Source organism: Littorina saxatilis, linkage group LG1 (genome assembly GCF_037325665.1).
Source record: "Littorina saxatilis isolate snail1 linkage group LG1, US_GU_Lsax_2.0, whole genome shotgun sequence".
Lineage (NCBI taxonomy): Eukaryota > Metazoa > Mollusca > Gastropoda > Littorinimorpha > Littorinidae > Littorina > Littorina saxatilis.
In genome coordinates, this window is record NC_090245.1 from 56,635,844 (window position 1) to 56,656,881 (window position 21,038).

General features: G+C 42.3%; 3 protein-coding genes across 4 annotated transcripts in view; 2 read left to right on the plus strand and 1 right to left on the minus strand.

Annotated features, from left to right (window-relative positions):
- The window catches only part of LOC138974858 (FAST kinase domain-containing protein 1, mitochondrial-like), a 27,157-nt gene extending 20,290 nt beyond the window's left edge, over positions 1-6,867 (plus strand). For both annotated transcript variants that reach the window (XM_070347586.1, XM_070347590.1), the window contains exon 13: positions 6,311-6,867. In XM_070347586.1, the coding sequence (XP_070203687.1) occupies positions 6,311-6,478 (168 nt within the window). In that variant the 3' untranslated portion in view covers positions 6,479-6,867. The remainder of the gene's footprint in view (positions 1-6,310) is intronic.
- LOC138974854 (uncharacterized) lies at positions 2,963-5,392 on the plus strand. The gene is made up of 2 exons (XM_070347581.1): positions 2,963-3,507; positions 4,368-5,392. The coding sequence occupies exons 1-2, from the start codon at positions 3,026-3,028 to the stop codon at positions 5,062-5,064; spliced, it is 1,179 nt and encodes a 392-aa protein (XP_070203682.1). The 5' UTR covers positions 2,963-3,025; the 3' UTR covers positions 5,065-5,392.
- A 136-nt stretch (positions 6,868-7,003) lies between the features above and the next one.
- LOC138974866 (adenosine deaminase 2-like) overlaps positions 7,004-21,038 on the minus strand; it is a 28,085-nt gene continuing 14,050 nt past the window's right edge. The window contains exons 4-10 of the mRNA XM_070347594.1: positions 19,912-19,978; positions 19,440-19,647; positions 18,855-18,979; positions 16,517-16,719; positions 8,395-8,549; positions 7,872-8,074; positions 7,004-7,231 (exon numbers count right to left, since the gene is read on the minus strand). Coding sequence (XP_070203695.1) covers positions 7,120-7,231; positions 7,872-8,074; positions 8,395-8,549; positions 16,517-16,719; positions 18,855-18,979; positions 19,440-19,647; positions 19,912-19,978 — 1,073 coding nt within the window. The 3' untranslated portion in view covers positions 7,004-7,119. The remainder of the gene's footprint in view (positions 7,232-7,871; positions 8,075-8,394; positions 8,550-16,516; positions 16,720-18,854; positions 18,980-19,439; positions 19,648-19,911; positions 19,979-21,038) is intronic.

The following is a 21,038-nucleotide window of genomic DNA, read 5'->3' on the forward strand; positions in this document are numbered from 1 at the left end:
TAGTTACGGCTTTGTCCTCAGCAAAACAGTGCATTCACGACATACGAAACTGCGCAGCAGCTCTTGACCTATAACATGACATCAGTGTTTTGATGAATGTTCCATTCACTCAGCCACTAGTCCGTTGCAAAAGCAGCAATCGTAATCGAACGGAATCGAACGGAAATGTCCTTATTTGGAAGGTACTCGACATCCATTGGTTCGTTTCATAAACCGAAATCGGGAACCAGTTTACTTTGTGAGTGCGCATGCTCAGCTTACGAATTTTGCATACGGAAACTACCGAAGAGACTCTCGGCCATGACGGGAACACCCGAAGTTCACTCGGTTTTACAACATCCTGGTTACACATCAAACGATCAGTGACAACCGAAAGCGAATTTTTCTTTGAGAAACAACCTTTGATACGATAACAATGGTTCGAAATAAGAAAGAGGACAATGTCTTTATTAGTTCGGTAAGCAACAACAAGTATTTCCGCTGGTACTAGGCCAAAGTTTGGATTCTGCCGGTGTTTCCGATACAGAGGAAAGCTTTGATCTCCACGCAGATCCACAGGTCGCCATTTCCGAACACGCCATGCATGGCGCAGACTTTTTACGTCTTGCAACTGGCTTGCTTTGCGCTGAATTTGAGTCAGTTTCTGAGCAGTATCTCCTCGACAAGCAAGTCGAGCATTTGCTACGCAAAAAAACAAAAACAGGAGAAAGTATCCAACATCAGTCAGATTATCGGTAATGTTTGCTGGGTCTGCCATTTCACGAACGAAACTGGATCAGCAACTGTTTGTATCAATCTGCACTTTCGTAAATTCCGTCACTGTCACTGTCATTTTCTTCACCGCGATACACAGTTCATTGCGAAGAGCTTCCTCAGTAAATCGTTCAGATTCCACGTACGATTTGTTGTCAAAAAACAACTCAAACAAAAGTTTCAAACTCATCATCCTCCATCTTGCTTGTCGAAGCACTAAAGTACTGTATCGATGTAAAAACAAAAGCAGAAAACTTCGACCAACAAATTCAGCGCATAAGACACGACGAGATAACGGAAGGAAAGAAGCCTCGTTCTGGCTCAAGTAAGTTACCGTTAAAAATACCGTTATTCGCATGCAAATACAAACGAGAATCGGGTCATTGATACACGTTTAGCGCTGGGGCAGTATCCCCATGCTGGTTGACAGAGGGAAAGAAGGGATGGACGCATAAATTCGCTGCTGGCGTGCTAAAGGCTAAGTAGTTTGCAATTCAAATAAACTAAGCTGTTCATTCATAACACAGTTTTGTCCTTGTATGTCTGTTTCAATAGTGTTTCTGTGGTGTTCAATCTTCAATGTCGTTTTTCTCAGTTCAGCCATTTTGCCTACGGTTACGTCTTGAGTTACGCGATTTCTCTGGCTGTAATTTAGCTAGAGCAATATTTTCTTTTGTAGTTTGTGCAGAATATAACATTCTAGGGGATTACGAAGGGATTTTGCTGAAATTTTATTATAGTCATATCCAGATGATTTCAAAAAATAATTTCGCAAGCGTTACCCTAAAGTTTGACAGTTGTAACAAAGAAGTGTTCCTAACTCCAAATATAAATATAATAAACAAGATCTGCTTCGTAATCCCCTAGAGCATACCCAGAAGGATAAAATAAAACAATAATTAGAAGTGTGACAATCACATCTGATGAAAATCCGTGTATCTCCTGTACTCCACTTTTGTCTGTATTTTGACTGTTTTTGTCGCGTAAAACAAAAACCAGCAACCGAAAATACAAAACATGACTATTGTTTGTCATCATTTGTTCATTTCTTTCATAAAATAACATTTAGACACAATAAAACATTCAAAATAAAAAAAAAGGTAGTGCACTGGCCCACCTCCCCTTAAGGGCAGAGGTGGCACGGAATTTTAGCAAACATTTGTTCAAAAACGTGTTTTGGGTTTTTGTTTTTTTCAGGTACTTTGAACATCATAGAATCACTGTGTGTTGTTTATTTTGTCAATTTCCTCGTTTATTTTGCAATAAAGTGGTGATTTTCAAAGTATGTGTACATGTGTGAGTGCTGCAAGTGTGAGAAATTGCTGAACAATCTATGTTTTCAAGTCCTTGCAACAACCACGATTCCCCGAATAAGCTTGGCAGTAACACATCGAACGGTTGAGCGGGAATTCCCGTTTTCTGTGAACGTTAAAAATAGACATGAACCGTCCGTTATTTCCGTACAACGGCCGGATCGCGCATCAACTTTTTCAGACAGTAATATGAATATTCATGAGAACAACCTCTAACCTTTGAGAAACTTCTCTGGTTGGTCGTTGTCAATGACCACAGTGACGCGCATGCGCAAACTGCCTTATCCGTTGTAAACACAGTGTCGATTCCACGTAACTCAATATCAACTATCAACCAGCAATGTCTACTCCGAAATTCGCAAGGATCTTCCCAACGCAAAAGGAAGAATCAGCTTTCAGATGCTCGAACAACGAGGAAGGAAAAACCAGCAGGCGACGAGAACGCGCCTGAAGTTGGCAGAGCAGAGACAGTTGTTTTGAGAGATAGTGGTGACGCGGATGTTTCGAATCGACTCGGAGTCAAACCTCGGCCAGTTTTGGGCGATGTGAACCGTAATCAGCCTCAAATCGAAGGTATTTCTGCTTCGGCGACGAAACTGAGGAGATTTAGTGGTGCAGGCATCGACCCGAATGCTCAACCACCAGCTGAGCTAAATCGCCGTTCGTGGTGTTTTGCCGAGTGCAGTCAGTTGAACTGAGAACTCGCTTCTCTCTGATGTGAAGTGCCCGGAGTGCGAGGCAGGACATGTGACAATTCGAGTTGGTGACTCGATGGGCTTGTCACAAGAACTAGTGCTGTGTTGCGACAGCTGCCAGTATTCACGCACAGAGTATTCGTCGCCAAGAGAAAACAACCTCAACCACAGACAAAATGTTCCCTTTGAAGTGAACAAAGAGATTGTGCTATATAGGTAGGTAGTGGCTACTCCAGTGTGGACAAACTGTGCACAGTCTTTGGAATGCCAGCGATGAACAAGAGTTCCTATCATCGCATAGACAAACGAGTCAATGCCAGCATTGTGGAAGCTACAGATGCCACACTTAACGAAACAGTGGAGTTTGTGAGGGAAGCCCACAGGGAAACATTTCCTCAAGGCAGAGTGAATGCTGTGAATGATGATGGTGAGGAAGACGGTGCTTGGGAAGATGATGATGGCATTCTCTGGGTGGATGTGGCCTTTGATGGTACATGGCACAAGAGAGGATTTTCCTCACACTATGGAGTTGGCGTTGTTGTTGATGTTCTGACTGGGTATGTGCTGGACTTCTGTGTGAAATCCACATACTGTCACACATGTGTGATGAACAAAGAAAAACTAGAGGGGATGACCGATGCCGAGCAACTACAGTGGAAGCAGCTTCACCAGCCTGACTGCAGCATTAACCATGAGGGATCTGCCAAGTCTATGGAGAGGGATGCAGCCTTGGAGTTGTGGGGAAGGTAAGAATATTGTTCTAATAGCCTATACACTCTTCCCTATATCCTTTATTTTCAAATACAGAATAAGACAACATGAATAAGGTTGCGCTAAAAAGTAAATTTTATTTAAAATTGTATAAAGCATGGTACATTGTGGGTGTTTGTTTTTCTTTACAAAGAAAGATGAAGACCAACAAAACACAACACAGAAGCACATATTTTTGCAACAAAACACTGTCCACAAACCCTTCACAAATACATTTTCTTTTGTTGATAAATCATTAAATGTTCACAATGTCCTAAAGGATCAGCTAGGCTGGGAAATTTGTTATTGAATCTGCAAATTTCAGAGGAAACCTGAAAACTTTTCTATTGAAAAGAAAAAGTGTCCCAAACAAGTTGGGATCAAACTCATTGTCAGTGTGTGTGTGTGTGTGTGTGTGTGTGTGTGTGTGTGTGTGTGTGTGTGTGTGTGTGTGTGTGTGTATGTGTGTGTATGTGTGTGTGTGTGTGTGTGTGTGTGTGTGTGTGTGTGAGAGAGAGGGAGAGAGATGTGTGTATGTATATATTCTAACAAGTACAAGTTAAATGTTCACCCTCTATGAAAAGATCACTTTATACACACTTAGTACACAAGCCAATGTAAATTGGCACACTTTCCAGTAATAATAATACATGTATGTATTTTCTGCTGGGAGAGGCCTCCTGATACTCTTCACTAAAGTAATATCCAAAATCATTTTCATTCGTGGGTCTGCGTCTGTATCTCACCAGGACCTTGTTGGCCCATGAACCCCAGTCTTTTTCATATTTTTTTTCAAGACAGTAGTTATCCAGCCAGTACTTTACACTAAGTTTTTTTTAATTTTTCTATGCTGCAGGTCTGTTGAGCGTCACAACCTCAGGTACAGAACTATGCTGTCGGACGGAGATTCCACAGCGTTCAATGCTCTGGCTGCAGCTCAGCCCTACGGTCCCACACGTCCCATCACCAAGCTGGAATGTACCAACCACCTCCCCAAGAGAATGGGCACAGCTCTCCGCAAGGCATCAAAGGATGGAAGGCTTGGTGGAAGAGGGGAGGGGCGACTAACCAAGGAAAAGTGCCAACGCTTGCAAAACTACTTCCGTAGCGCGATCCTCAACAACCTTGAAGATCAGCGAGCCATGGAGCAGGCGATCTGGGCCACTTTCTTCCATGTGACTTCAACTGACGAGGACCCTCACCACGACAGATGTCCAGCCGGGCCAGCCTCATGGTGCTTTTTTCAAAGAGCCAGGGCAGAAGGGCAACCACCACCTCCACACGCAGGGCACAACGGCACTGCCTTGTCCAGGGAAGTATCACATGCTGTTCTGCCCATCTACAGGAGAATGACAAATCCCATTCTTCTCAAGCGCGCGGCCCATGGCAAGACTCAGAACAGTAATGAGTCTCTCCACAATGTCATGTGGGGACACTGCCCCAAAGAAGTCTTTGTTGGGAAAGACCGGGTGGAAGCAGCCGCGCCACCGCTGAGGCTGTCGCAAAGTTCAACAGAGGCAACTTTGCACTGGCACAGGTCATGGACGACATGAGCTTGCCAATTACTGAGCTTACTCATTCTGCTTTGGCCAAAAAAGACAAGGTGAGGGTCCAGAAGGCGGAGAGAGCAACAGATGTGGCCGCTGTAGCAGCTCGTAGGGCAAGATGTGCTGGTCGTCAACGTCAGCTGGAGCAGCGAGAAGACCAGGAGGGGGAGGTGTACGGTGCTGGACTGATGGGGGATGGAGGGGAATAAGTACCAACATCATTTGAAGAAGACTCGGAACAATACATGAACACACCCAGACTCTTTTTTCGGCAATGTGTCTTCATAATGTGTAAAGAAACACTTTACAAACTTTCAAATGCAATTTTCTCTGAATATGGATTTTCAAGGACGGTATCAACGCGGGAAATGATATTTCGTCAGAACTACTTGTGGTAGAGTTATAATTTTTTTTTTACAGGAGTAAGATTTGATTTTGCCAGACTCTTACAGAGCGGTTTTTGTAAAACCCATCAAAATTTTTTTTTAGAGAATATAATATAAGCCTGATTGGGTATTTTGGGGGCAAAAATTTATATCTCTCAATTTATGCTGCTGAATTCGAACTGGGGTAATTTGGTCAAAATGGCTCTGTATAAGTCTGAAACTGATATCTGGGAGTAATTTTCACTGCATTTGAAGTCTGTAGCTTCAAAAATGTCTTTTGAATTTCATGGGGCGTGGTGTGTAATTTTCGTATTTTTTTGAAGAAATTGGTATTTTTTTGTGAAAATATTACTTGCTTGGTCAAAAAATGGGCATGCAGGTGCTTTTTTATGCTTTCTTTTTATAAAGTACCCCAAAACTTCAAAGAAAACTAACAAATACTCAGATTTCATTTTTCGTGCCACCTCTCCCCTTAAGTGGAGAATCCGAGACAGTACTCATATTCTACCCCAGTTTTAGAGATTAATTGTGCCCAGGGTTTTTCTTTGGCAGTCAATTAATCAAGCAAAGAAAATGCATGTCTGTTCAGCGATACAAGTCAGAGGGAAGTATTTATTTTGATCTTGAAGGCAATACACCGTCTGATGATCAAGAATGTCAGTTGTAATTTCACGTGCACACATTGAAACATTTTTTGTACATATTGCATTGTTCTGGTTCAAAATTGGTCTTGTTGTGGATCAACCAACGCAAACTTCACAAAAACAGTATGAACACTGACACCAGAAACATATTTGCTTAGATTCTGAAAGGGAATGATTTTAAATGAGATGTTTGATTTATTTTCTGTTAATTTCTGCTTGCAGATCTGCAGATACGACTGGAACTCGATGGCTCTGTCTGACTGGGGGGCAAAGGTGAACTTCGTGAGAAACAAGATATTTCCTCGCAGCAAGAAAAGTGGCGCCAAGGAGCAGGAGGCTCCCACCATTTTCACGTCAGAAAGCTCAGCCATGCATCCTTACTGGAGGTGATCTGCTCTCAGGGAATTAGTTTGTAAATTACAATGTGAGTGTAGTGGTATGCAGCATTACTTCGTTCTTTCAGATCACATACTCTGCAGGGCATTACTGTCATGCATTAGAAGGGAGGGATCAGAGAGAGACACAGAGAGAGAGAGAATGAGACACAGAGAGAGACAGACAGACAGAGAAGAAAAGAAATGCGTGAATGTTTATTTTAGCACAATTTTGACTGGCTGAGTTGAAAGTGGAATAAATCTAAAAGAGCAGAGAGAGAGAGAGATTTTCATTATAACCTGTGAATTTAGGCGTAAAACCTGCATTTATTGTGTATGCTCACTGGGAGTACATGTGCTGTGTTTGCCACTGAAGACTAAATTAAAAGAAATTATTAAATTTAAGCACAAAACAAACTTGTTTTTTATTTCATGAGTGAATGATTTTGTTGCTTGGCCGTTTGAAAGATTTCAACTTGAAAAAATGCAGCAGCTCTCATTGACACACACACACACACCCCATACACATCTTTGTAGTCTATTGTCTTAAAGAATATTTTTAAGCATGACACAATTTCGTACAAACAGACACAGTATCTCCATTTTGATATATATGCATCTCTCTCTCTCTCCAAATTAAACTAGCATCTACTTTCATCATTCCTCATTGCCTACATATGTTGCATACATGTCATCAATAAATCTGTTGTAAGAATGTTCCCATTTTTTCATGGCTGCTTCTTTCTCTCTGCTCTTCAGTGCACTGTACCTGCATGTGGAGAAAAAAAACTTATGAAAGTAAGACAGTCAAGAGTCATACAGCATCACTGGCAAACTGTATTATTGTACTCTAGGAACATGACTTAATAGATGTAATACAGCAAATAGGTAGATGCAAATAGCACCAGCTGCTCACATTCTGGAATTTTCCCTCTAAGACTACAGTAGACTTCCACTATATCGCGGTCTTTGGGGTCCAAAGATTTGAGATCGCGATACATCCGATTCGCGATTTTTTTGGTGAAATCCGCGGCATTTTTTTTTTTTTTAAAATAAACATACTTGAGGGATTTAAACACTGGCTGCATACATCATTACATGAGAGAATTAAGCATTGGCCATATAACTATCTGAGGTATTTAAGCATTGGCTACCTACCTGAGGGAATTAAATAGTGGCCACATACCTGAGGGATTTAAACACTGGCTATACCTACCTGAGGGAATTAAGCATTGGCTATACCTACCTGAGGGATTAAAGCATTAATTTAGCTACCTACCTGAGGGAATTAAGCATTTAACTACCTACCTGAGAGAATTAAGCATTGACTACATTAGTGATTACCCACCTGACAGAATTGAACACTGGCTACCTACCTTAATGAACTAATTAGCATTGGCTATACCTACCTGAGAGAATTAATGGCCAACTGCTTGAGAACACGCAGGTCATCCTTGGTGGACGCCAGGGCCATGAAGGTGACGTAGAAGTCATGTGACAGGGGCGTGGCTCCCCACACTGCAGGGTCATCGGACGCCACCACCACGGGGTAGTCCTGCGACAGCAACACAGATCCAGGATGATTCCGCAGATCTGTTACCAGCTTCAAGACCTGTGAGGGCAAGATGAAAGAAACAAAAAATAATAATAATACATAATATTTATATCGCGCATGTATCCAGGGTTTTTAACGTGCAATCACACACATATCAATGAATAACAAAGGGACATTAGCGCTCAAAATAAAAACTACAATGAAACCTCCCTTTTAACACCCCCCCCCCCCCCCCCCCCCCCCCCCCCAATTTAAGACTCCCTCCCTCCAGTTTTTCTTCTTCAGATTTTTTGTTAATTTCCTTTGTAAATATAGTTCCATTTTATTTTAAGACTCCTTCCTTTGTCAGATTTTTAAGAACTGATTTTTCTGCTTACCTGATTGGAGATGGGGTTGATTTCGATGGCAATGCCTCTCTCCCGAACTTGCTCCAATACCCAGGGATGTTTCAGTAGAGCGTAGCCGTGACCAATGCGGGTCGTGTTCAGAAGTACAGCATCCACCAGGTTCTCATCCGTCAGATCTGTCCAGGCTTTGCACACACACAAACACACAGCTGTATGGGTAATTGTATCATCTCTTCTGACACTCGGGGAAAGTGCCAGTATATCTGTTTAGGAAAAGAAACATGTAAGTAATCAGACTGTCAAAGAAAGAACAAGACGGAAGGATGTATGTTGGTGTGTGTGTGTGTGTGTGTGTGTGTGTGTGTGTGTGTGTACAAGTCTGTCTGTCTGTAATTCGACCTAGACACAATCATTTGTCGTAGTAAGCGTAGACATCCGATTTGCTCCCCGGCTAATGGCCGATGTCTTCCGTCTTCGGGGGACTACGTGGGTTTAAATTTGGAGTGGTCCTTCTCCTAGAGGAGTTTCCTTGCAGGGATAGTGAGCCTCCTCTGCCCTCGTTTTAATTTTGGAGTGATCTTCTCCTAGGACAGCTGCCTTCCAGGGTTGACGAGCCTGTCCTGCCCGGCTATTTAACCCATAGTTGGGGGTTGGTTCGTGGGCACCAGGGCGTATCCACACGCCGGTGGGCCTGCATGCCACACGTCTAGGGGCCAAACCACCTCCGAGTCCTTGTAGTTCAGCCTGGGGCCTTTCGGTACCCAGTTCACGCCTGTCGCCACGATGGAGGCACTACAAAGGGCTTGCTGTGGAGAGGTTATGTACTGGCAGGAGAGACTGACGCAAGCAGCTGCTCTCTTTTCGCGTTGTCCTGAAAAGGACGGTGCTAGCCAGCGGTGAGGGCTGAAAGCGAGAGGTGACAAGCACGAAACACTTTGCCAACACACTAGACACATCACACAACCATTTGACAGGCGTCTGTAATAATATCTGTATGTACACTCTTCAAAAAAAGTTAAGGATCACTTTTTTACAAGCACGCCACACAAAACAGACAAGACCGAATTCTTTCATTTTTAAAAAATTATATAATTGAACAACCAAGGAGTAATGACAAACAAAGCAAAGATCGAACGCGGCAGCGACAATTTAGCTAGAGTATCTGGTTTTTTAACCGATCCTTAACTTTTTTTGAAGAGTGTATGTATGTCTGTGTGCATACATGCGTGTGTGTTTTCGGTTCCATTCTGGGGCTTCATTATGTAAGAGAAACCGTGACTATCGGAAGGGTTGTCATGCCAAGACGGCTGACGTATAAGACGGCTGACGTAACTAATATAGGCCGAAGGAATGATTATGACGCAGTGGAAGTGACGTGCGGATTCTCGACCGGCGGGTAGGCGCAGTTAATCAGAGAAATCAGAACCACACAGACGTTACGTCGCCCCGAAAGGGATCCCCGTATCAAGTAAGTCACTTGGGTAGAACATGGTCGCCCGTGCTTAGCTTGCCGTCCCAGTAGATAATGGCCGCTAGGGACGGACGGCCATACTTGCCAAGGGCACACTATGGGTATCCCGTAAAACCCGTGTAAAATATTACATTGGCGACGAGGATGTCGAGACGAGCCTGCGCCATGTTGCGAGACCGTTTTCGACGTGGGTTGGGGGGTGGAAAACGTCTCTGGTGATGATCTGATTGACTGCCGGGGACATATGGAGTTTCCTCCGGTGTCCTCCTTTTTTGTTTCATTCTAATTTATGGTTACCTTGCATAGGAGTAAAGGATTGTTTTAGTTTCGAAATTGTTTAGGGAATTTTTAGTTTCCGTTGCCTCTGTAGACTCAATCGGGTGCACAAAGTGTAGCCGAGTGAGAACTTGACTGTAAAAATAATAAACTGGGTAACGTATCGGATTCCTGGAATGAATTAAACAAAGTCTTATGTTTTTAATTCGAAATTGTTTAGAGATTTTTGAGTTTCCGTTGCCTCTGTAGACTCAATCGGGTGCACAAAGTGTAGCCGAGTGAGAACTTGACGGTAAAAACAATAAACTGGGAAACGTTTCGGGTTCCTGGAATGAAATAAACAAATTCTTATGTTTTTAATAATATTAGACAAGTAGGTTTTTGATTAATTTCCCGTTGCACAGATATCAAACGTCGCAAGTTGTGACGAACGAGACCACTTGCGGTTTACAAAATACCTACAATCCGTTGCTTTGAGCAAGTTTTTGTTATTATATTTGCAAGGTGTTTGTTGTTATAATGAAGGAGATGCATTTTGAATAGGAGGGTTGATGGAATAGTTTTTAAGTTTAAAAATTCTTCCAATTTATTTTGGCGTTCGTTGGAGATGTCGTCTGCTTAACGTTAGAACCGGAAGTGAGATCATAATTATCTATTCAAGGCCGCCATTATGTGGGTTGCTTCCGGTTCGAATGTTGTGTTTTTCGTGTTGATCGTCGTAAGTTTACTTGTTAATAGCATGATGGATTTATGGTTTTGATATGGGAATATTAAGTTCAGCTATCAGACTTTGCCGGTTTGAATAGGGGATATGGCGTTTAAAAGTTCAGCTATCAGACTTTGCCGGTTTGAATAGGGAATATGGCGTTTAAAAGTTCAGCTATCGGACTATGTTCGGTTTGTTATGGGAATATTAAGTTCAGCTATCAGACTATGTTCATTTATGCATCGCGTAAAATGTGTGTAGATTGCATCATAACCGTTTCGTCCGCGTACGTTTCGTCTTTTTCGTGCGGCAGCGAGCTGGATTTCGCTCAAGATATTTTGTTGTTGAGATTTTGTTTCCAGTACTGAATCTTCAGGATTCAGATCTAGATCTCGTTCGCATTCTGTTATTAACCCTGCCTGTTTGCTGTAGATTTACTTTGAAACGAGGTATGCTTTGATCTTAGATCTGTCTGGATCTATTTTTTTGTTTTCTCTTTCGTTTGGTAGCAGTCGTTCGTTCTACAGAGGCCACGTAGCCGTCTGTGAGGCAGAACATTGACAACTTCGGCGTTTTTCAGAAATAAATGTTCATTTTCTACAATTCGATTAGGGTTTCTTTGTTTCCCGTTACACTGTTCTATTTGCATGTGATTTTCTCGGATAAAATCCGGTGAAATTTACGCATGCGTCGTACCACATGCGGTCATCACTTGATCCTCTCGTAGATCGCTAGCGCTGATCGTAGAGACAATAATGTTCAGTTTGCTTTTGCAAGGTGCGATTTTGTTATCGGATTTATTATTCTTTGCTCTTGAAGAATCTTCGCTAGATTCTGTGCTTTCTGTTTCAGACATTTTTTGGTCTAAATCGTGAAGTCTTGTAAACTGCCGAGTTCGTTCGATTTTCAATATAGCGTTTGTGCTGTTGGTGTAGTCTTGGTCAACCCAGGATCATAAGCATTGCGGAACTCCAGTCTCGTAGTCTTGGTTTGGGTGACGTCGACTGTTTTAGTTTTCGTAAGCTTGTGACGTAAATTCACGAAGGAGTATCACTTCATTTCCATTTCACTCAGTTCCATATGGTTGTTCACTCATTGTTCACGGGGTTACAAATAAAAAGAAAATGTAAATGAATAAATGAACAACAAAGAAAGAAAGAAATTAAAGAACATCAAACACGTTTTGGATGAACTGTAAATTAGTGGTTTAATTTGTTTGTATTTCGTGTGTGTACAACACTTTATTGATTAAGGGGGTAATGTAGTCACTGTTTGCATTGTTTCACAGTGATCGATTAATTCATTGAAAGTATAAGGCATTCATTCTGTAGACCATTATTAGTCATTGTGCATTATACGCTTTGAAATTTAAGTTGCTTACATTCACCTTAATTCATGGTCATCGATAATAATTATTTGGCTGGTGGAGAACTGGGTAAGAAATATCCATAATAGGATATTGGAATGATAAGTTTACGAGACCGTTTAACAGCAAACAGGTACGGTACGTAACAAATATCAAAAGTGATAAGAAGTCGCGATGTTTGTCGGGAGAAACTTTCAACAGCGTTTCCGAGTATTCTTCGCGTAAGAAATGGATTGCAGTTGAACTGCAGAATACAAACGATACCGGGCGACCAGTTGTTTCTGGACCGCTGTATTTCTGTTTGTGTCGGCTGCACTGAACTCCTAAACAATACGGATTAACAGGTGTAGATGGAGCCGCTCTAAATCCTCGTTTCGCCGGGTATCGAGTAGAAAATGGCGCTTTGTCACTAAAACACACTGTCGGCAAATGGTGCATTTGAACACGGAGCATAATCAAAGGCAAGTGGAGACCAAGACGTTCAGATCACATCGAGCTTTGATAGTGGTCATCTGTAAAACTGTCAGAACTGCGGTGGCAGGGCGAACTTATCCGTGCCCATGGTTCCGTTTTTATAGCGGGAGGATAAGGAACTTGAGACCAAGACGCTCAGTTCAACACCAAGTTCCTGGTGTTGGGAAGCTGAGACTGATAAGTTTTGTCTCAGGACATTGACAGTTGCGATCCGTAGTCACGTGAGAGTGGTCTTTGTGTTTCTAACATTGTCAGAACTGCAGTGGCAGTCCAATTCTCCATACCCATGTTCCCGTTTTCACAGCGGGTGGAGACAGAATTTGAGACCGATATGCTCAGTTAACCTGAAGCTTTAATGGTCGGGTAGCTGAGAATAGTTGTGTCTCAGAACACCGCCGCAGCAAGCAGTTACGCTCCGTGGTCCTGTTTTTCAGAACGGGTGAAAAGGGAGACAGTTGCACAAAATGCCTATCGCAGACAGCCTAAGGGTGGGGGCCTGTCTTCAAATACTGGTAGTGCTCCCCAGAGAAGCTTTTATAGGTCAACACCAAAGAAGTAGATACTCAAGCCAAGCACGTGCACATATATATGCAGTTATCTAGTGTAACGAAGCACTTCACATGCGATGGGGGATGTTTCTATTTCTGCAGGTAGCAGGAAAGCCTGAAGTTTGATATAAGAATGAAGAGGGTGTCTCGTACAGATGAAAAGAAGATACCCAAATAAAAATCATATAAGCTGATGATCTGCTGATAACAATTCAGGTCTGCAGTGATGTTTAAAAAACCCAAACAAGAGCAGTACACAAAGACAAAGCAGATGCTTGGAAAGGATTATGTTGACATGTGTTGCAAAATGGAAAGGTATTGCCACGAAAAGAGAATGGACATGGAAAGAAAGGCATTGTCCTGGAAAGATGATGGAAATGGAAAAAGAAAAGAAAAGAAAAAATGGCATTGTCCTGGAAAGATGCTGGACATGGAAAGAAAAGAAAAAATGGCATTGCCATGGAAAGATGCTGGACATGGAAAGAAAAGAAAAAAATGGCATTGCCATGGAAAGAAAGGCATTCCTGAAAAGATGTGGGACATGGAAAGAAAGGCATTGTCCTGGAAAAAATATGGAAATGGCGAAAGAAAGGAAAAGAAAAAAATGGCATTGTCCTGGAAAGATGCTGGACATGGAAAGAAAAGAAAAAACAAAACTTGACTAAATATAAAAATGGCATTGCCATGGAAAGAAAGGCATTCCTGAAAAGATGTGGGACATGGAAAGAAACGAAAAAATGGCATTGCCATGGAAAGAAAGGCATTGTCCTGGAAAAAATATGGAAATGGCGAAAGAAAGGAAAAGAAAAAATGGCTTGGAAAGATGATGGAAATGTAAAGAACGGTATTGCTGTGGAAAAGCTGTGAATTTAACGCAGAAGAAAGTAATCTTCTCTAAATCTGTGTGTGCAATGCTCCTTTGTAAAGTTGTAACAGAAAGTTAGCAGTACAGCATACTGTATCAACAGAAATTATGAGCATAATGTGCACTTTGTGGCTGATTTAGCCAACAGAGAGTTTAGGAACTCTACTACTTGTGTTACCACATTGGAATAGTGAATAATTGATAATTTCGGAAATCAGAAAACCTATTACATCACAGCCATTATTTTAGACAATAATGTGGGGTTTACAACTTGGGATGCATATCCCGAAATAGCTGCGGTTTTCCTCCAAATATCTGTTACAGTCATAAGAATGAAGGATAACTTGCCATTACTAGAGAAGTATACCGCTCACAAATTCAGCTAGGGCAAAACAAGGTTGGAAAGGGGCAGTCGCTGTACTTACATTGCTCTAGACGAAAGGTTTCAGCACTTACATTGAGCAAAGTATACCGGCAAGACAAGCCACTAAAACACTTTGCGGTAGCCGGCGTTGCAGCCTGGCATGGTAAGATCAAAGGGGTATAGGTAGGAAGAAGGAAGATGTACTCAGTGAATCCGTGCAGCTGGAAATCCGAGTCAAGCCGTATCAGTCGCGTGTTTACAGCTAGTGGAGACTGAAACCATGATTGCAGTGACTCGTCTCAAGTTTGTAGACGTCAAATAAACTGCAGGGTCGTTCTGGTCTTTCGCTACCGTTGCGCCGGTCGGGTGGTTGTACGTGAACGAACGGCCAGTGGAGACTTAAACTGAAACCATGATGGTAGTGACTCTTCTCACATTTGAAGACGTCAAATAAACTTCAGGGTCGTTATGGTCTTTCGCTACCGGTGCGTCGGTCGGGTGATTGTTCGAGAACGAACAGGGTCGTTCTGGTCTTTCGCTACCGTTGCGCCGGTCGGGTGGTTGTACCTAAACGAACGGCCAGTGGAGACTTAAACTGAAACCATGATGGTAGTGACTCTTCTCACATTTGAAGACGTCATATAAACTTCAGGGTCGTTATGGTCTTTCGCTACCGGTGCGTCGGTCGGGTGTTTGTTCGAGAACGAACGAGCGCGTCCTTTGCTTTGGTCTTGAGCTGACGAGGCTCGTCGGTCCCCTTGATGAATTGAATATTCGTCATTAAATGGTCTTTTAAACAGCCCATAGAAGCACTGTTGCTCGTGGTGCATGTTGTGAAGACGTTTGTGTTTTCCAGCTGGGTTGGCAATTGGAGACCAGTGGAGGCCACTTGTTAGTTGATGGACCCAGATTTTGAAGTTCTGTTGTTGTTTAAAAAGTGTTACTGTTGTTGAATTGTTGTTCAGCCGGTAAGCTGAACTCGGTTGTGTTCTACAAATTTGTTCCACATTTGTTTACATTATCTCGTTGTTCAACGGTTTAGAAGGTAAGCTGGACTTAAATGTTTGATACCCGTAAAACAACTGTTGCTGTTTAGTTTTGGATTGTAATTGTTATAAAGTGGGTTTTATGTTCCCTAAATTCATCTAATGTATATTGGGGAATGTACTCTTTTTATTCACATTGAGATTTCTATAATTCCATAGTGGGCCGTGGTATTCTCAAATCTTCTGACAAAGTGCACAAGTTATTAAAGCATTGTATGAATCAATTTTCAATAGTGGCGTCAGCAAAATATAAACTTTTGCTAAGTTACCAAACAGTCTGGCCTGGCATAGTACAGTTAGGATAAAGTTAAATGGAACACTATATATTTTGATAAATAATAGCATTAATTGCAGCACCATTATAGTGGGAGTTTATAAAGAAAAACAAGTTTAAAACGTTATTTAGTTAAGTGCCGGGAAGTAACATAATGGGTCAATGTTGTTTTAGAATGAATAAAATGAGGATTATAGTTAAGAGGAGATTTGATTTGCAATATAATCATTCGTAATTAAAGGGGTCTTTGATAAAACGGGGAGGAATGTAAGAGAAACCGTGACTATCGGAAGGGTTGTCATGCCAAGACGGCTGACGTATAAGACGGCTGACGTAACTAATATAGGCCGAAGGAATGATTATGACGCAGTGGAAGTGACGTGCGGATTCTCGACCGGCGGGTAGGCGCAGTTAATCAGAGAAATCAGAACCACACAGACGTTACGTCGCCCCGAAAGGGATCCCCGTATCAAGTAAGTCACTTGGGTAGAACATGGTCGCCCGTGCTTAGCTTGCCGTCCCAGTAGATAATGGCCGCTAGGGACGGACGGCCATACTTGCCAAGGGCACACTATGGGTATCCCGTAAAACCCGTGTAAAATATTACAATTATCATATCACACAACCGCTCTGAGTCCACAAATCATCCAAACTCACAACAGATCCTGCACACAATGACCAAGACAGCAGAATCCTACATTAGTATATCAATAGCATACCCAATGCAGAACAGGGACAGAGTAGGCAAGAAACGTTCCCCACCTGTTTCTCCTGCATGGAAGAAGAAAGGCGTGCCAACAGAAGACGGTGAAGCCGGTCGCCTCAAGATGTGCAGCAGGTCCAACAGCATTGGCGTCGTGTCTTCATGCTGAATCAGGTCAAAACCCAGCACATCATCCGGGAACTTCTCACACAGCTGCACTGTGCTCGTCACCGCCTGCATCTGCTGCTCCATCGTTTTTCCTCTGAGGATAAAAGTTGCCATTTCACTTCAATGCTTGTTGTTCGCCTAGGTGCCCGATTGCTCTATGGCATATCTCTCATGCAATTACAGTGGAACACCCCTTTTAAGACATCCAAAAATCTGAAGAAAACGGGTCTTAAAAGAACTGAGAGGGACTCTTAAAATGGAGGTAAATTTATGGGTTCTGAACAGAAAATGTGAAAAAGACAGTCTTAAAAGAGAGCAAGTCTTAAATGAAGAGGTCTTAAAATGGGGGTTCCACTGTATGCCGCGTACTCTCACTGCACTTTCTTTGTTTGGTGTTTAAAGGTGGTCGTCTACATTTTTGCTTTTTTTCAATAATCTTATGGTTAGATTTCGATACAAAATTATGTCAAATGATAAATGAACCATGGGGAAAAAAGTTATAGAAAAAAAATATATGTAAAAAAAGATTTTATTTTTGGGTAGCGTGACTCACGCTTCCAATATTTTGTTTTCTGTTTGCTGAGAACATGTGCTTTGCCTAAAAATACTGACCAATCAAATTCATGTCACTATGCCACGCCCAAACAAGTGCAGCAACAGTTTGACACTGGAGGGCTGTCCACGCTTTTTTTTAAACGCACGAAATGCACGGGATTTGAGAGGAGTTTTGCGCTTGGCATTTTCCAAATAAGGATATCCTACTATGAGTACTACGCTGGAATACTACAATGAATTTTCAAACGGCTACACTGGCTTCGTCTTTCCTGATCGAAAGGCCGGGGTGTATTGTTGATATTTGTAGATAATAGACTCTGCATTTTAATGGTCAAATGGCGATTTCGGTATAAAAATGTAGACAAGGACCTTTAACGTCATTTTCAACCACGAAGGTTATATCGCGAAGGGGAAAGGGGGGGGGATGGGATAGAGCCACTTGTCAATTGTTTCTTGTTCACAAAAGCACTAATCAAAAATTTGCTCCAGGGGCTTGCAACATAGTACAACTATATATGACCATACTGGGAGAATGCAAGTTTCCAGTACAAAGGACTTAACATTTCTTACATACTGCTTGACTAAAATCTTTACAAAAATTGACTATATTCTATACAAGAAACACTTAACAAGGGTAAAAGGAGAAACAGAATTCGTTAGTCGCCTCTTACGACATGGCTGGGGAGCATCGGGTAAATTCTTCCCCCTAACCCGCGGGGGGGGGGGGGGGGGGGGGGGGGGGTACTCTCGCTGCACAGTCATGTTATGTATCGGGGTTCAGGATGGGGGACAAAGACTTTGGGACATTTGACCCCATAAACATTATGTCTGATTGCTGCCGCTTTTACAAACTACAGTTACGATTCTGTCCAGCTCTAAGGTGCTATACCCTTAGCAATACGTCCATAAAAAGAAAGCAACCCTAAATCACACTTTCAGCAGCAATCAACAAAACTTCGGCCCAGTGTGGGAATTTTGTGATGAATTAATTTGATAAACACTGAGATGGGGAGCAGTGGGAAAGACTATGTCTTTGACAAAGATGCAACGAATGCTTGTTCCATTAATGTCTGCCGCAATTAAAGGACTCATCCCATTTACAATTTAGTTATAATTTACCCCACATACATGTAGTCTTCAGCCTCCACCTCCTCGCTACTTACAATGTCATCAAACCTGCCCGCTTAGAGAATATATTGGTAGCCCGAGGTCATTCAACCACGAAAATCTCCATAAGACATCGACCTCATCCTAGCTGATTAGAAAGGGTCAGCATGCATATATACAGTGCAACCCCTCTTCAAAGACCTTCAAAATCTGAGAAAATCTTAAAAAGGCGGGGGTATATTTCCAGGGGTTATGAACAGAGCATCTGAAAATAAACAAGGTATGGAAGGGGGGAAGTCTTAAATTGCAGGGTCTTACAGTGGCACCTGTCTATAACAACCCAAGGGACCGACCAACATTGGTCTTTATACTTTATAGACAGGTGGTCGTTATGGAAATGTGAATTATAGAGAGGAAAAGCCCGTCAGGGACCCTTTGGGTGGTCGTTTTGGACAGGTGGTCGTTCTGAACAGATAATCGCTATGGCAGGTTCGACTGTATTCCCAGGTAAAGATTGATCATAAGGCAAAAAGAAACGTAAGATTGAAAGACCGTGAACATTCTCACTTGATGCTTGCAATGATGATCTTGGCGTCAATGAAGTCGGGGTGTTGTTGCTTGAAGCGCTGCACGACGTCCTGCACGGTGACCACCATGTACTCATCGCTGTAGGAACCGTCCAGGTCGTACAGCTCAACAAATGAAAACGTCACTAGCTGTTTATTGTCTCTTTCATGGACTCAGTCAGACCATACAGTGAACCCCCCCCCCCTTTCGGTTTAAGTGTGTTTTACTCACATTTGCTGTATACAATCGTTTCGCACAAAAATAACACCTGGAACGATAACAAGCAAAATGCTTATCGAAACGTGTGTTTTTTTCGAAGAACTCCTCTTTTCAAAGACCCTATTTTTCTAGATCTTTGTTCATAATGTCAAGACTCTTTTGCGTTTAACTATTGTCAGACTCCTGTTCACACCACATAATTATCTCAGCCCAAACTTCCTAAACGCAGTCCTATTCCGAAAAAACAAAGCTGATAACTAGTGTGTGTGTGTGTGTGTCCGTGTGTGTGTGTGTGTGTGTGTGTGTGTGTGTGTGTGTGTGTATTTGTGTAGGTGTGTCGAGAGAGAGAGGGATTAAAGAACACACCTCAATGGTAAATCTGATCTCAAGATACTGCACCCCATCCTGTAGAAATTCCTCCAGGGTACGCCACAGGTAGTCAGAAAACACTGGTAGGTAGTTGACTGCCCCCAGAACTCCAATGAAGTAAGGTTCAAACCTCAACCAAATGGATCTGATGGAAGGATAGGCCGTTTCAGGATCTTCAACCACCACGGAAATGTTTCTTGCTAAACTGTGGGAGATAAAAGTTCAGTTTTAAGTGATGATGATACTTGGGTATCCCAAAGCGCAGTGAAATCTCTCTTTTTATATGTGTGGTCAAATCTATCTATCTCTCTCTCTCTCTCTCTCTCTCTCTCTCTCTCTCTCTCTCTCTCTCTCTCTCTCTCTCTCTCTCTCTCTCGCTCTCGCTTTATCTCTCTCTCACACACACACACACACACACACACACACACACACACACACACACACACTCAAAATGTTTGACCTTACTTACTCAGTATCATATGCCTCTGTATCTGAGTATTCATCTCGTTCACCTGCAACAAGTCTCCATTGGCAATCTGAAATATACAAAGACTATTTTGCTCCGGGATCTTCTCTGGAAACTTCACAGAGAGAGAAAGAAAGAGAGAGAGAGGGGGAGGGGGGAAGAGAGAGAGCTAGAGGGATGATGATGATGGTGGAACTTTATTTTTCAAGGATAGAGGTTTAAAGGCAAAGTAAGCCTCCCGTAAACCATCACAGATACGGTCAGGCTTTTACACACAGTACAAACACCATTTCATTTAAACACTCACCAATTGAGAACATCCTAGGTGCCCTCCGTAAAGAGCGAACAATTTTCAAAGAATCGTTTATTTTTGCGTGGTTTATCTTACCCCTGAGCCATCGTGAACCCGTGTGATCCAGTTTTCCCTTTTCACAATGCAGTCGTCATAGTTAGTCATTTGAATGCGACTCGACGTGAGCTTATCTACAATAGCACGTTTTTTTATGCACGAAACAACGGCTGTGGTTCACAAGAACTCCAGCGATGGCTTTTGACTGTTGAGAGGAACGGCGATTTGCACTGATAAACCGGCCGTCGTCTGCTACGACCCTTGCGTGACCCTGCTTCCGGGCTTTTCTTTTTTTAAACTTTCACAACTTCGAATTGTTCTGATCTTGTCTTGATGAAAAACGAATTCTTTTATGATTAAAGAATGTTTGTGTAACAAGCTGTCAATTTATTATTTAGATTTTAAAAGTTAGGTCTAGCGCAAAAACGAGGCGCCGTTGTTGTTAACGGAACAAGTCCACGAAAATAAATTCTTTGAAAATGTCTCACGCTCGACAGAAAGCAGCCAGGATGTTCCCGTTCGGTGAGCGTTCAAATGGAAGTATGCTTGTACTGTATTTAGACGCTCGGGGAGCTCTGTGATGGTTTACGGGAGGCTTACTGTGCCTTTAAGGCGACGCCTTTTCTTACAACAGGTCCTTACTTCTAATACAAATGTCTAATAAATGATAATTTAAACAAGTAAAGCAACATGACAAATAAACAAAGTAAACGAACGAACCAGCAAACAATCGACAAGTAAGCAAACAAGCAAATAAACATAAACAACAAAATGACAAAGT

Coding starts and splice junctions, on each gene's coding strand:
- LOC138974854 (XM_070347581.1), top strand. CDS start 3,026: ATGCCAGCGATGAACAAGAGTTCCTATCATCGCATAGACAAACGAGTC. Junction 3,508..4,367: donor GCCTTGGAGTTGTGGGGAAG/GTAAGAATATTG, acceptor TCTATGCTGCAG/GTCTGTTGAGCGTCACAACC.